General features: G+C 32.9%; 1 protein-coding gene across 1 annotated transcript in view; it reads right to left on the bottom strand.

Moving 5' to 3' along the window:
- The window catches only part of LRP1B (LDL receptor related protein 1B), a gene marked incomplete at its 5' end in the record, with an annotated part of 1,013,530 nt that overhangs the window by 218,996 nt on the left and 777,565 nt on the right, over positions 1 to 16,969 (bottom strand). The window contains 2 exons of the mRNA XM_007453725.1: positions 1,175 to 1,323; positions 2,182 to 2,370. Coding sequence (XP_007453787.1) covers positions 1,175 to 1,323; positions 2,182 to 2,370 — 338 coding nt within the window. The remainder of the gene's footprint in view (positions 1 to 1,174; positions 1,324 to 2,181; positions 2,371 to 16,969) is intronic.

Genomic DNA, 16,969 nt, shown 5'->3' with positions numbered 1-16,969 from the left:
ACTATGACACAGGAACTTTTCCCATGTAATCTTCATAACGATGGCCTGGGAATATTATCAATCCCACTTAAAAGATGAGAAAACTGAGGCATCAAGTAGTTAAGTAACAAAGCCAAGGTAATTCAGCTTATTTAAAGCAGTCAGAGTATGGTCAAAGTGAGTCTGGCTTCAGAGTCTATGCCCTTAACCACTACACATACTGCTTCCTGGAAGAGGTTGGATCTTTTTCGTTTATATTGTTCTTTATTGTATGAGCCTCATAGTCATAACTTAAGAGGCAAGTTGAGCTAGAATTAGCTTCTCTTTTTGAAAATAAGCACACCCTAAGAGAAATTCAGTCTCTTGCCATGATGTCACTGCTAGAATTGGAAAACCAGCAAATTCAAAACACAGAATTCTAAGAATAAATTTAGTCATGTTAAAAGAACAAATCACATTTCCTTTACAATTTTATCTTAAACAAGGTAGTTACTCAAATATAAAAAATTAAATTTTATAATGCCATATGACTTTTGTCCAAATTTTGAAAGTAATAAAGTCCATGCAACTACCATTAAGGAGAAAAATTAACTTCTGAAATAGCTTCACTGAAAATAACTACATTTTGAAGAAAAAGAGATTTCAGAAGGAAATTATTTAGATCATATAATTTTTCAATAAAAACATCTAGAAAATTACTTTTTACAAACTCATCTTTTCCATATCACTTACTCTGAAGAATGACAGAGAGGTAGAGATGGTGATACAGAGCAGATTATCTAGGAAGATTTTTTTCTTTGTTTAAACTGCATATATCTTAGTCTTAACCCTATGCCTCAATCACCCTGGTATCTTGGAATAGGTCAAATTTGCCCTGATGATTCTGCTATGCCTGCTCATGATTTGCACCATTATTCTGTGTGGATCGGTGTAAGAATGGTTTTCATTTTTGTTTTTGTCTTCCTTTTAACCTCTACGTGTACTTCCTAAATTCCCATTTTAACAATATGCATCAAATTGCTTTTCCCTTACTCTGTGACCCTCTCTATAATGTATGGAATGTTTATCTAATGCTATGCCAAACAAAAAACATGATGTTTCAAAAATGGTTTATGTGAATAAACAAAACACAGGCAAAACCTTTATAACAACTTGCTCATACATGCCATGAAATGATTTCTAGACCTCCACTCACCTGACTGGCTGTGCAGTTGGATAAGCAAGTCCTGTTATCAGCTCCAAGATAGAAGTTGGTGGGACATGCACAGGTGTGAGTCTTTCCAGGGGCTAAAAGGCACAGATGACTACAACCTCCATTATTTGTCATACAGAGATGTTTGGAGACTACAGATGAGAAAGAAACAACAACAACAGAATGGGATAATCAAGACCAATAATATAATATGGGATGAGAGACAGGACATTTAAGCTCCATAACTTGTATTTGAATACAACGTTGTAATCAAGAACTCATCAAGATTATAAATATAAATATTATAAATATAATTTTATATTTTATAAATATAATTTTATTATGTTAAAAATTCTACTCATCATCCTATGACATTTATTTTATCATTAAATAATTTTAAGAATGTATCTCCACAATAGAAAGTATTTTAGTAGGAAAAAAGTGTCCATCAGAAAAACAAACAGAGACTAAAAGTATTTTGGATGAGTATATAAACAGGTTTAAAAATATAAATGTAAAATAAAATAATGAAATGATGGTCTACATGTAACAGTATAGTGGGTAGCAAAATAATCAAAACTTTATTCCATATGGCCTGATCGAATTCCCACTAGACGTATGCTTAAGCAAACTTGATACAGTTCTCATTTTTAGAGGCTTAGAGCTATATAAATATAGTTCCTTTCACCTAGCAGCCCAGAAACTAGGATCCTATAACTATTTTGTAAATAAATGATTTCAAGAATGCAGTCTTCACTTCTCCAACTACATGTATTAATGTCATTTCAGGTTAATATGATTTCAACAAATCAATAATTCTTGTACTATTATTGAGCTTCTTAACAGCAGTATTTGATATCAACTGAATTTATTCTATACAATTATGCTAAGCAGTCAAATCTGGTAATCTTTCTCAAAAATAAATTTACACTTAACCTTAAAGGAAACAAAAATGGAATGTTACTAAAAGATGTTGATGCACTTATGGAAATCATGGAAAGAATAATTACCATCAGGTTGTCTATAAGAATGATACACCTGGATATCTGTGATGGCATGCCATGAGTTAATCAGTGAGAGTCTGTCTGCTCCCGAGGTTTTATGGGCACGGCTGAGTGACTTGGTTTTCCCATCAGTCCAGTAGATGTAGTCTTCAAACAATGTTAGTGCAATCACCCCTGGAATATCTTGATTAGGGACTGTAATAGGAGATGGTAAGATTAATGTTCAGTCTTGGAAGACTGCCAGTTAAAATATTCAATACTACATGGGTTGACAGACACAACTGCTACAGAACTTCGTGTGAATAATTGCTGTGACAACCTGTCAGGCCGGCAAGGTTCTTTATTACCGGTTAAGAGAATGCAGGATCTGGCACAGGAGGTTGCTTTGCTCAGATTTAGATTGGTTCAACCACTGGGAAGAAAATGAATTCAATCCTGCTTACAAGTAATGGCTGCTTCACCAGAAACAAATAACATCCAACATTTAAAACATATATATACGTATATCTCCATCAGTTGTTTCTAACTTATATCCTCCTTAAATCCACAGGTCATTGTACTGCTTTCTCCCACTTTTAAATGGATTAAATTACATATCCAGGATGAAATGTCTATCTACCTGGAGACAGAGTGACTATAAGACTACTATTAACCATTTTAGTCACTGAGATTTTATGAGTAGTTTTGCTTGCAAAATAAGCTGGGATAGGGATGGAGAAATATATAAATGTGACAAATAACAATGCATCATGCAGACTTAACAATTATAAAACTGCTTTGTTGCTGATTAAAATTGTTTTATAATTATACATTTATTAGAGGACTGGGTTTAAATGTAAACAGTAGATTGAGCTTCACAAATGTAAATTTTTCTTTCAAGAGATTCCAGGGTCCTATCTGGTAAATAAGATGTAATAAATTTGTTTGGTGGTTTGGAGTTAAATAATTTTAAAATGTGATAGAGGGTTCTTCAATTTTTTTAAAAAAAGCAGTAAATAAAGAAAATTGAAATTCTCTAATTTACACAAACATTCCAATATATTTCTCTATATAAATTTTTAGATCTACTTTTAAAAATTCTGCAAAATGTTCGTTAATGAGAAAAGGTACTATAATTCAGGTAATATGTACTTTTTTATATATTAGAACATAATGACAGAATTTATGTTTGGCATATTCCTCATTCAGCAGTAACTGAAAAACTATCAAAATTTAAAATATAACTCACTTTTTCTAGGGAGGTTTACAGCCTTATTTTTAAGATGCTGGGTAAATTTATATTGTTAACTAGAAGTATAAATTTTAAATCTACCAATTTGTTATTTTTACTCAGATGGGCCAAATGTGATCAGAGAATTCACTATGACTCAGAAAATATAGAAATAAAAGAGTTAAGACTCCTTCAAATGGGTGACACTTTAAGCCATTGACTACTATAAATAATGTAGTGCCTAGCCAGAAATCCATCACAGAAGAGATACTATGCATATGAAGGATATAAAAAAATCAAGAAAAATCCAGATGTGCACTTTTGATGCAGATTTTCAAACTGAATTATGCATGTAATTCCCAGACATGGAGCCCATTGCCACAATGATAAGTAGAATTGAATAGAGAAAGATGAAAAATACATTTTACCAGAATGAATCATGTCTGAGTTATTTATGCAAACTATGCCCACTCTCCCCCTTTGACTATATAAATTCATCCCAGAAAGATAAACAAATGTGGTAAAATGTTAACAATTGGGTGACTCTTGGTAATAGGTGATCATTACAGCAATCTTTCAACATGTGTGTATGTTTGAAACTTTTCAAAATAAAATAAAAATCCTCAGAAAAAATTGAAAGTCTCAGAAACATTCAACTCAGATTTCCTTACATGCCAAGCAAGTAATTATATCATTAAATAGGGATTCAAAAATTAATCATCACTTTAAAATAATGTCAGTCCACCAGAGATTCAATTAGCTTCTGTACAAAAAGTGAAGTTATTGTAAGAACTTGCCTATTAGCATCTCAAAAATAGCACAGTCTGTTGAACTATTCAATAACTAGAGCTGACATTTATTCAGCCCATGGGTGCCAGAAAGTAGGCCCTTGGCTCTAATGGGTGGGGGAGGCCATTCTGGTCCCAGAAGGAAGAATTATCAGGCCCACATATTGATAGTTCTGAGATTGAGAAACCCCATAGCAACGTATCAACTTTGTACACCTATTTAATTTAATACTCAAAACAACTCTATCATGAAACAGTTGACCTCACTTTCAGATAAGAAAACTAAGATTTTCAAAACAAGTAATTTGACCAGAGAAGACGGAAAAAACTAGTAAATGAAGATGCTGGTATTTGAATCTAAATCGGATTTGCTGGCTGCTGAGTTCTTTGCCACTTTACCTACTAGCCTTTAAGAAAGCCATCCTAGTAAGGTAAAGTGTGGTTATGGACTGAACTGTGTCCCCTCAAAATTCATATGTTGAAGCCCTAGACCCCAATATACCTGTATTTAAAGATAAGACCTTTAAAGAAGTAAGTAAGATTAAATTAAGGTCTTCAGAGTGGGACCTTAATTCAATATAACTTCTCTTACAAGAAGAGAGGGACACCAGGGGTATGCACATACAGAGAAATGGCCAGGTGAAGGCACAGCAAGAAGACAGCTATCTACAAGCCAAAGGGAGAGGCCTCAGGCGAAACCAAACCTGCAAACATCTTGATCTGGGACTTCCAGCTTCCAGGACTAAGAAAATACATTTCGGTTGCTTAATCCTCCAAGTTTGTGGTAGCCTTAGCAAACTAATACAAGTATATAAAACAATGGGACTAATTTCATAAGCTCCATGTGAAAATCATTTTATTTAATTACTTGAATGCAATTACACTGTATATGATTTTCAGACATGAGACAATTTAAGCACAGGGCAAGTTTGCTATCTCTAAGTTTGTAGTGATTGGCCACCAGAAACCTGTTATCAGGTAATCAATATAAGTGTATAGAGATCAGAAAAATGAACTCTTAATTTTGGCACATAGCTGGATGTACAAAGAATGTAGAAAAGTCAGGTTAAAGTGAAGAAAATTAGTCCATTTTCCCAGGAATTGAATCTGTTTGATTCAATTCCTTATTTGATACTGACAAAGAAAAATAGGACTAACACTAGTATCTTTATACAAGCCTATTCCAAGCCCATTCATTTGGTAAACATACTTATTTCCCAAACAGCAAGCATCAAACACAACCACCAGAGTATTCCTTCTAGAGAAAAGAAATGAAGTAAAAACACCAACTATGTTAACCAAAAGAAATCTAGTCTCATACATCTGTAACACTATAGTGGCTCCAACAAGCTACTCTCTAAGAGATAGTGACGTGTTCCCTAACACCATGACCAATGCCAATAAAAATCAAGTAAAATGAAAGAGAGCAAAACAAACAAACAAGAATCTTTACATATTACCTTTTCTGGGGTTTGACTCATATCTTGGCAGTATGCCTCATTTCCTCTTTAGGACCTAAAATTTCCTTATGAGAGTTATTTGATTATCTGCTTAAGTTTCTGTGAAAAAACTGCGATATGGTAACTGATAAATGATAAGTATAGATGAATGGATGCTGTGTTTGTTTTTCTGTCAACACAAAAGAGTTCAACCTACATTGGGAGTAAATGAGATGTTCCGAGCCAAAGCATTATATATTTTGGTATGGGAAACGTTCCTGATTCAGAATGAGAAAAATAAAATTGCTTACTTTTGGTTGTATCTCTATTTATATACTTATTTTCACCTTATATATGTATATATGTACATCTATATGTGTATATACACGTGTGTATTAGGTATGTGTGCATATGTAACATATCTGTAATATATATATGCATAATATATACATACATGTATTATATATACATACATATATTACAGAGCAACAAAAAAGATTAATCTTGCAATGTAATTTGGCAGTTAGTGGAGCTGACAAAATAGACAAAATATATATAAAATATAAACATGAAATGTGATGTTATATGTGAGAAATATTTAACACAAATTCTTACTAAGACATGGTTGAGTTTATGGAAAAAGTAGTCAATGTTTTCTCAGAATGATAATGGTTATCCTTTTTTAAGAGGAAAATAATATGGCCCCCTGTTATACATAAGACTGCCTTTGTATGATTAAAAGAAAAATGCAAAAAATAAATGTAGGAAAACTTTCATTTCACAGGTATTCAGCAGACATAAAAAACGACACTAAAAACAGAACAGTTGTGTGGGCTGCAGTTTAACAGGTACTTATTATATATTTAAAACCTATTTTAAAGCTGCTTTCTGTAGTTAGGCCTCTATTCTGTACAACAGCGGTATTTATTGTACTGTTTCCAGCATTCCACTCAAGCACTAGGCTCCTAATTTTTATTTCATAGACTATATGTATCAGAAGAAAGGAGTTGATATTTGGCAAAAAATAAATAGAAGAAATACTCTTTGTGGAGTTTTTCTCTTTTAGTCAAGTGGGATGCTACCCTGGTAAGGTTCCTAGTAATTATGATAAATAGAAAAAGTGGAAATCCAGAATATGCTTTCAGCTTAACTGTTGCCTCACAGTTAGAGATACTCTATTACAATACTCTTGATTATTCATTTTTGGGGATATCATTTATCATGCTAAACAAGTATATCCCTGGATAATACCAATCTAATTGTATATTTGGGACTAACCTAGTTTAAATACTTAAGAACAGAATGCACCGATGACATAGTACTCATCTCTTTTTGAGTTAAAATCTTATAGTTGGTGTTTTGGGTAAGATATTACATTGGGATAATGGCAGATTCAACATAGCTTTGCCCAGTGGGTTAGTACTTAAATAGAAATTTTACAACTAATGCCATATTTTTTTCTGATTTTTCTCAAAGATTTACTTCAAGGATGTAAATGTCATTTTAAAATATTATATGGAACAATTTTTAATTTTGTTATTTTAAAATTATTATAAATATTTTCAAAAGAATAACAAAGTTCAACCACCAAATTCAGTAGTTATTTTTATTAAGGAATCAAGATAAGGGTAACTTGAATATTGATTTTTTTTCTTTTAGTTATAAAGAATTTATGTATTGTTTGGAACACCTGAATGATCCAGTAAAGTCAACCTGACCCTCACTCTATGGCTGACAGTTTGGAAACAATCTCCTAAAACTTTAAAGTTAATAAGCATATCAAATAAAATATTAAATTCTATCATCTTTTGATTTTTAATACATTTTAAGACTCTCCCATTTTTCTTATTCTTGGTGTCATTGTCCCAAGTAGTCTCACCTTCCCTCACACCTGAAAAATTGCAAAATTAGTCTAATTTTTCTCATTGCTTTTAAACTCTTCCAACCTTTTTTTTGTATCAGCCAAGCTTCCTGTAGTAAACAGAGAACACGTTTTTAAATGATACTTGAAAAGAATTTAATTGAAATAAGTCAGCCTTATGTACGCAACTGGTTATATTATTTTTCTCTTAATTATTTAAAGAGGTGTAGCTAAGGAACCGATGCTAAAGTTCTTTCCTAGATCTGATACCAGAAGCTGGTGAAAGCTGTAGCTAAGGAAAAAGAGCCACCTACCAAAAGCAGATGGCATTTGGTGGAGGAACTCAACCACTGCTAAACCACTGTAGTTGGTCATAGAGGGAAAGGGGATAAATAAATATTCTGGCCTCTGTCTAATCTCCTGCCAATGCTTCCCATGGTTTAAATCCAATCTGAGGCTGGAAGGTAAAAGAGCCGGGGTGATGCAGTCCACAGAAGTCTGCCTTCTAGCATACAGAGCATGGCAAAGAGGCAAAGATAGAATAACTAGAACTCCCTCCAGTAAATATTTCCAATATTTCTTCTATCTCGCATCTCTCTTCCTTGATCAAAAACCACCAATGACACCCATTCCCTAGGCAGTACTGTGCAAACTATTTAGCCTGACTGAAACTTCTGTCTTCAGAAGAGAAGATCAGGATCCTCACTAATCCTCTATTCTGAGAGACCTTGACACTAACAATTTTCCCTGATATCTTTCTAGAAGTCAAATTTACAATACGGTATGTCGAGAAGCCAGGAATTAAAGTAGTAGAACATGAAAACCAAAAAGGAATATATAAAACAAAGAAAAACAATTAGCATTCAAAAAATGAGGTGAGATTAATCAAAGGCTACAAAAGGAGCGTAACAGATGATAAAATTAGATTATGGAAGAAAGTGATGTAACATGTCAAGAAAGTGGAAGATTCATGACCGTGGTGAGTACGTGGGTGAATAATGGTTTCTAGTTTATAGAGAGTAATGGAGAAGAGTGCGCGGAGGGGAAAATGGCCATAGTATACTAATTTCCAGAGAATGACTGCTGAGTCAGTAGCTTTAGTTACAAACGCCCCATCAAAAAGAGTATGCTTTATGTAACCTTAGTGCCAAGAACACTTGTTCTTTGTCCGTAATTGGGCATCCCCTTCAGTGTTACTGTTTGCAGAAGATTTTTTAAAACTAATTTCCTCAGAACCATCTACAACAGGCTACAAAATATTCCATTTAACATTTGCCTACATGAACATTTTTTCCTGCCTACTCTTTAATACAACCCTGCTTAATGGAAACAGTACTACAAATAAAATTTCAGGCATATGGATCCAAAATCCATTGTTCAAAATCAATAAAAATATTATCAAATGGTAGAAACACTAAGAATAGTCAACATCACCAAACATGATGATAAAATGTTCAAAAGTTATTATTTCCAATAAAAAGTATGATCTTTCAAAAAGTTCATCCATCACTGAAACCTTGAAGAGGAGGAAAAATAAAGGTCTTCCATTCAGCATATGTCAGAGTACATAGCAGATATGAGCTGATGCTACTTGAGCGTCTATTATATGAGGCTGCCTTTGGAATACTGACACTGATCAAATGTCCAGACAAAAGTTACACGTCCTTCCTTAATGCAGTAGTTTACACTGGGACACTTAAATGTGAAACTTTTTGAAATAAATGTAATGTATGATGGCAAAATATAGAAATTATTTAGAGCTCTTCTTTAAATTAAAGCCATTATTAAAAGGCAGAAGGCATCCTTTGCCTACCCTTTTCTGGTATTCCTTGCCTTTTTTTGTCTACCTTGTCACCTCAAATCATATACACTCTCTACACAGATTAGGAATATTCAATTTCATACAATTTAATCCCTTCCCTTCCCTCACATATCTTTAAATTATTCATAATATAAGGTCATATATGGCCACTTTCATATTTAATACCTAAAAAGAGTATTTCTGCTAATGAATAGCAGTATTTATAAGTTTACAATGTAAATTATAGTTCATTTACTTTGAAAACTAGACTGTGCCTATAAATATCGTCTCTTGATGATGACACTGCTCTTCAATCTCTGAAATAAACAAAACAACACTGTTTCATGCACTTGGTAAAGATATATTCCAGTTGCTTTGAAACTCTCTGGACTTTTCTACTGGTGATACAAACCTTCATAGATACTTGGAAATGTATTTTCAGAGCTGACCATCAGTACTAAATATAAGTTATGACATTCTACATACATATGCATTAGGAATGTATTTGTTAGAGTGTCCTAATGAAAGCTGAAGACTTTGAAAAGCCCTTTGCCTTTGGAACAGATATCAAGTAGAGCCATTTACATGAATTTAGTATCTGGTCATCCCACATTCCTATAATTATAAATATGCTTCTAGAATAAAAACAGAAAAGAGTGTAACATATTACAAGCATTTTCACACGTGTTCTAGTAGTCCTAGGAATAACCAGGGATAAGTGAGTGAATTGATTGAATAGTCCTCCTCTCCCCCAGTCCCAACCTCAGTCAATTCCTTTAAGAAATGTTAAAAAATCATTGATTGATTAAAAGTCCTATTTTGTGGATAAGAACTTTGAACTATAGTGTGGCAAATAACCTAACCAAAAACTAAAGCTACTAATTCCCAATGCTGCACCATGTCATATTTGGGACGGATAACACTGTTGAAAGTGGCTGAAAACTCATATGAGGGTAATATTTTAAATTTATATTTTAAAAAGTATATGGAACGCATGTGACATTTGCAAAATAATAACCTGTTTAAACATATACACAATTTAACGTAACATGTTCTATTCAAGGGACAAAAATAAAAGATATGATTGACACTGAAATTCTAAAACTTTTCAGAAATGGCAGTTAATTTCAATTTATGTGACTGGTTCAGGAACATTTCTATAGTAACTGAATTTTATTTTGCTCCCTTCCATTAACTTTTATTGTATTGTAAACAGCAGCACATCAACACCGTTGGCATAAAATAGCCTGTGAAGTCAACTGTTTGTAACAGACTGTGAATGATAGGAAATTTTTTTTCAAAAGTACTAAAATGCATTATCTTACCAAGAAAGAAACACTCTAGAATATTGTAAAATTGGATGGTGGTGTTTATTAGATTCTCTCTCTTTTTTCAGTGGGCTTTGGTGGATATTTACATTTTCTAAAGACCTAAATGCAACAGCTACTGACTTTCAGGATACGTGAGCACAAAGTACTCCCTTTGTCTTTTTCAGTGTGTTTTTCCCCCTTAGAACAAAACCGGCTAAATATATTTTTGCTATTTCACCAGTAGCATGCTGAGATCTGGATTCTTTTCCCAACGTTGATTAGATGATCACTGCATGGGTTATGATTTGTATTTTAAATCGAAGCACAGAACTGCCTCCTCACAACACAAACTAGATTCCCAGAGCAATAAACAAACTAAAGTGTTGGACTGTCAGTACAATACTGACACTTCAATATGAGTATCTTCAGGTCTAGGAGTATAGAAACAAATGAAGAGTCATAGTCAACATAATAGCATGAAACTTTAAAGAATTTTTCCACAAAATAAAAGTTCAGTGATAAGTTATAGTTTAGAATCATACCCAATGATTACTTTTCTGAGAAATTAGCAGTTATGAGTGTATATTTTTCAAGTGTGCTGGGTAAAATATGTACATGGCTGACTGATTTAACACAAGGTTAAGTCATTCAGTGACTCGAAGAATATTCTGAAAAAAAAATACTAGAAGAAATAAATTTTAAAACTCAAGGTCAAGCAATGTTTTTCTTAGCTCACCCTTTTGTTATTACAGTTTACACAGTATTTTCAGTCATTTTGTCAAAAAACTACCTCTCTATCTCAAGTTCAATGGCAACTCACAAAATATGAGGAAAAATAAATCTGAATTTAGGTGCTTTGATACAAGCAGTCAGAATGAAATTGTGATCTAAATATAATTTTCTGGTATTTAATTTTCTTTTCATTAAATGGAAAACAAAATCTCTAAGTTAAGCAAGATATGCAGAGTTAGGGCTGAAATTTTTCTCAGAAATGTCTATAAAATGTAACCTATTTTATAAACATTTCATTAGAGAAGGCTATACTTTCAGGATGCATAAAATTAATAACAAAGGATCTTTGCTGTGTTCAAATTTCAGGAATTCTGTGACATAAATTTTCAAATAAGATTAGAAGTTTTCCCATAGGCAGGAGATAAAGTTAGTTTGGAAAGAGCAAAGAGAAATATCAAAATGTCCCACTAAAGCAAGGTGTACATTTTTAAGCAACATGATTGCTCTCTTCACACCTTCAAATAAACAAACACACAAAAAAACTGGATTTAATGAGCTATACTCTTTTATATACAGTAATTATGTTCTAATGGCTTAAGTTTTTGTTTATTTATTTCTCATATATTTTGCAATTTATCTATGTCTACTATTTACATTAATCTGAAAAAATTCAAGTACAGATATACCTTTATACATATAGGTGTGTGTTTATGCTGTAACTGTTGCTATTAGAAACTATAACGAGCAGACAGAAAATCTTCAGTTAGTCATCTTTTCAAAAACAAGGGGGCCTTGTGGAGAATGGAACAGGCTTTGGAACCAGTTAGATCTGGGTTCAAATTCTAACTATGAGCTATTTGACTTTGGACAAATTAGTTAATCTCTTTAAACTTATTTCCTTGTTGCAAAATGGCTTTAATGACACTTCTCATAGTGTTCACTGATGGAATGGCTAAAAAAGCATGTATTGCATCAAGCAGTTTCTTGAACACAGTAGGCTTCTAATAAAAGTATGAGTTTATAAGGGGATGGTTCCAGTTCTTGGAACCACAGTATTAAGCTAAGAAAATTTCCACTGAAAGCCAATGATAATAATAAATCATACATGCAAAACATCTAATACAACATCATGCTCAAGAACATATGTTTTCTTCTCTCATTGATTTGGTAAGTTCACAAGTACTCAACTTTAAAAGATATTAATAACTTTTGCAGTAATAATCAGGGAGAACTGAGGACTGGATAGGTGATTTGAGATTTTAATTAAAGAAATAAATCTGGTTATTACAGATTTTCAACCCCTCACAGGCTTAAACTGGAGACTAACCTGAAATTAAAACTTTGGGATTTGGCAAAAATTCTAAAGTGATCCACCTAACTGAGAGACTTAGAATTTTAGTTCTGGAATTCCCCTTTGATGCCATTTTTTCCAATACCCTTATTTCTATGATGAGGCAACTGAGAACCAGTGAAGCTACACATACATTTCAGGGTGAAAAAGCTTTCTGACAGTGGATCCCACCCCAACCCACCCTCATCCTTAGGTTCCCCAAGCTTCTTTTAAGATGCTAAGGGTTTTCTTTCTCCAGTCTGAGAAAATCCTTTTACTCAAAGATTTGTGCTCCAACAAAGTTTTAGAACTTCTTATCCAACATCAAAGCCTAAAATTCTCTGAGGAGGACTGTGGTTTGGGAGTGGTAAGAAATCAGTCCCAAAAATATAGGCCTACAAGAAGAATATTATTATTTAGAATCATTGTGTTTAGAATGTATTTAGAATCATTCTGTTTCTGTATAAAGACAGATTTAAACTTAAAAACTGAGCATTTCAATCTGGAGAACACTTTGAAATGCCAAGTTTCTCACTGGACCTATTTTATATCTCAAGGAATAGTAGGAGGAGAGAGATTTACTCATTTGCAATCTTTCTTCTAGGTAAATTATCAGGTATTCAGAAAGGCTTTTTAGGTAAATATATGATAAAGAATGTTTAACCATATCCTTAGAATTTCTTTGATGTTGACCCTTTTGTTAAATAAATGTACCTCTCATCAAGACAGAGCTTTTCAAGAAGAATCTCTAAATTATGTTTAGTTTGGTACTTTTTATTTCTTTAAAAAATGTACAAATATATTTGAAATTCATAAGTTATCCAAACTGTGAGTTATTTCCCCCTGGCTAAGTAGATAATAATATAAATCATTCACTTAATATTTGCAGCTCAACCACCAATATTTCTACTGTTTTAAGTTTACAGATCTTTCCTCTTTATTCTGCTAAATAACTATTGAATGTAACACTTTATCCCCATTCCCACAGCTATAATCACTTCAAGTGTTTTCTCCTAAAATATTTTAACAGCCTCTAAATTGGTTGCCCTTCCAGGGTCTTTCATTTTCCATGCTGTTGTCAAATCTAATACTATCACTCTATCAACTAAATGCCATCAGTGTCTCCCTATGACCTATATGATAAATTCCAAATTACTTAACATAGAAGGCCTGTCACAATCTGGCCCCAAATTGCCCTTGTTCATCTAGTGTCATTATCTTCCTCTTACACAACTTCCAGTTTACAAATTGTGTAAACCCCATACTGTTTCAAGACTCTATTACATTTTTGCACATGCTGTTCCCTCTGTGTGATGAATCCTTCCTTCATTTCCCCATATGGAGAGCTTGTCCTACATCTTTCAGATTTTTCAAAGATCCCTTCACTTCACCAAACACTTCCCTAATCCAGCCTGCATTTTGGCAATACTGTACATATATCGCTAATACCAATCTAATTTATGTTTTTACCTTCATATCAGTCTCTTCCCCCCACTAAACTATAGGTGCTTTGAAGGCAGGGACTTATTCAGCTTTGTAACTCCAGGGCCTCACATAATGCATGACACAGAAAGAGACAACAGTAAATGTTTGTTGAATGAATGAAGGAATGAATGGAAAGATCTAAAAAAAAAGAAATCAGAGAAATTTAAAAAATGAACAATGAAACTGTGATTTAACTGTCTCTCTCAGTTATCCAGTAGTATGCATACTATTCTACAGTATTATTATATCATATTATTATATAATTATTGGAGTAAAAACCAGTAGAATAATATACACAGGTATTAGGGGAAGATTCATGTAACTAAGATTGCATTTAAATGTTCCCAAGATAGCAAACTGACTAATTCTCTTTTTTTAAAATTTTACGATGTAGTGCTTGGACTTGTTAAGAAGGTAGGTTGGGGTAGAAGAGGTAGCAGAGAAAGACAGATGTAAATTCTCAAGCAATTTTCCAGTTACATGGTCCTCAGACGTAATCTGATCTATCGCTTAGGCACAGAATTCAGAACTTTTAGAAATTCTTAGGCTGGGCAAGTAATAAAATAATGCTTCATTTATGGAAATGCTGTATGGTTTAAACCACAACATGTTTGGGGGAAAAAACCTTCTAAACTGTAAAGTGATACTCATGGTTTAGTTTTTTCTCCACTATTAAACTTTGACTTATTAAAAGAAAAACGTAATTCTGAAATTTTCATACACACTTTATACTCTCAGATTACTTTGTCATGACTGGCATACCCCATTCTTTTGATGAGCTCTGGCTCTAGTTTTAATAAAAAGAATAAATGAGAACAATAATACTAGTCTGGTTAAGAGAGAAGAGAGGTCAGTGGCCAAACTAATACAAAAGTTACTAATGTTATAATAGTCTCATTTTCCACCTCCAAATATGCAGCTAGAAAACCACAGCTTTTTTTATGTCTTTATGGGGACAATGCAAGGAGTAAAAAAATCCTATTCCTCTTTACAGACATTGCAAATGAATGACTCTTTTTTCATTGGTTGTGAAATTCGCATAAGCCAGGCTGTGTACAGTTAGTAGCTCATTAGTAACTACCAGGTAATTACTGGCTTGCATTCAGATATTGACAGATGCCTAATAAGACACTTAGTGAATTTTTCATTAGTCTTTCTGAAAAAGCCTTCAGGAGAAAATATTTCTGAAGGCAGGAACTCTTTTACTTTCCTTTTCTACCCCCTTGAGCCACAAAGTATTTTCAAAAATCAGATTTTTAAATGTTAATAACATCATACCTGAATATCTTTCAGCCAAATATTTTACTCTTCAGTAAATTTAGTTTCACTTCTTGCTATCTATGTCCATCTACCCAAAGTCATCACCAGTACTGTGACTGAAAGACACTTCATTTACATGCATTCAATTTTGTATTAAGTTTTCAAAGCATTAGTCATCCACATATCTGACATAATTTTAAAATAATGGGGAGGGGATGGAATCAATAGTTTCTAACAGACATTTTTAACTAGTTTTTGTTATTCAAACAAAAGGCTCAAACAAAAATAGGCAAATATTTGATGCTAGAATATATTTTAAATATTTAACTATCTAACCAAAAATTGCTTAAATTTTATTGTACAGTGAAATTTTAGCACAAAGTAATACATTCACAACAACTTAGCACGCTAAAAATACATGCTAAAAATGGTTTTGTGGGGAAAATACTGATTGCTACAATAAAACTCAATTATATCATCTACAAAAGTTGCAGAACATTTCATTATTGATTCTTCAAAGGAGATATAACTGCTGAATGCTAAGTGTAATTTTGATTTGACAACATTGCTTTTGCTGTAATTAAAACCCTAAAGTGATCTGTAAATAACTCTTCATTCCAATTGCATCCTGATGAGTTTCTTTATAATTGGAATGCCAACACCTAAAAAAGCGACTCATCGGACACTTGTCATACTTCAATGTTCCCACCCTTAAAAAAGCACCTCTAAAAGCTTTCTGTTGGCATTTTTAGTTAGACATATTTATTTAAACAACAACTGAGAGAAACTTGGGCAGAGTTAACGAGTGATGTGACTTCAGTGATGTATACCTCCTTTATTATTTATTTTTTAAATTTATTTTTATTAAGGTATACTTGATTTACAATATTATGTTAGTTTCAGGTGTACAACACAGTGATTCAATAGTTTAATAGATTATACTCCATTTAAAATTGTTATAAAATTTTGACTATATTCCCTGTGCTGTAAAAATATATCCTTGTAGCTGTTTTATTTTATACATAGGAGTTTGTAACTCTTAATCCCCTAATTCCACTTGCCCCTTCCCACTGTTAGTTTTTAATTTTTTAAAATTCAGTGGCTTCATTCTTCTCTACACTGGCATACATTTGAAGGGCTTCACCTGACAGGATTAAATTATCAATAATTCTCTCTTCCTTGTCATTTCACCTCTTTCCTTCTTCCAGGGGTTTTGATCTAAGTTTACTGCCAGAGAAGAAAGCAATCTCTTAAGCTAAGCCATACAAAGGTATGGCATTACTTGGGATCTCTCAGTGAAACTTGTACTTTATTTGGGATCTCTCAGTGAAACTTTACAGTACTCTCTCAGTACTTTACAAGATATTTGAAGATGAAAACACCTAATAACAAAGGTGACATTAGGTCACTACAGATTAATAAAAATTTGTTCCTCTTCTTCATTCTGGGAAAAACTTAATCTTTAAAAAGCTACCTGCATCTGAAATATTTTGAGTGTTCATGAATTGTTTGTGGTTTCTGTTATATTCATGTCATCTTCACCTGGATCCCATTCTTTTTTATTATGTTCTTCTCCTT

Source organism: Lipotes vexillifer, unplaced genomic scaffold (assembly GCF_000442215.2).
Source record: "Lipotes vexillifer unplaced genomic scaffold, Lipotes_vexillifer_v1.1 scaffold606, whole genome shotgun sequence".
NCBI classification, from domain to species: domain Eukaryota; kingdom Metazoa; phylum Chordata; class Mammalia; order Artiodactyla; family Lipotidae; genus Lipotes; species Lipotes vexillifer.
This window is presented reverse-complemented; position numbering and strand designations above follow the sequence as displayed.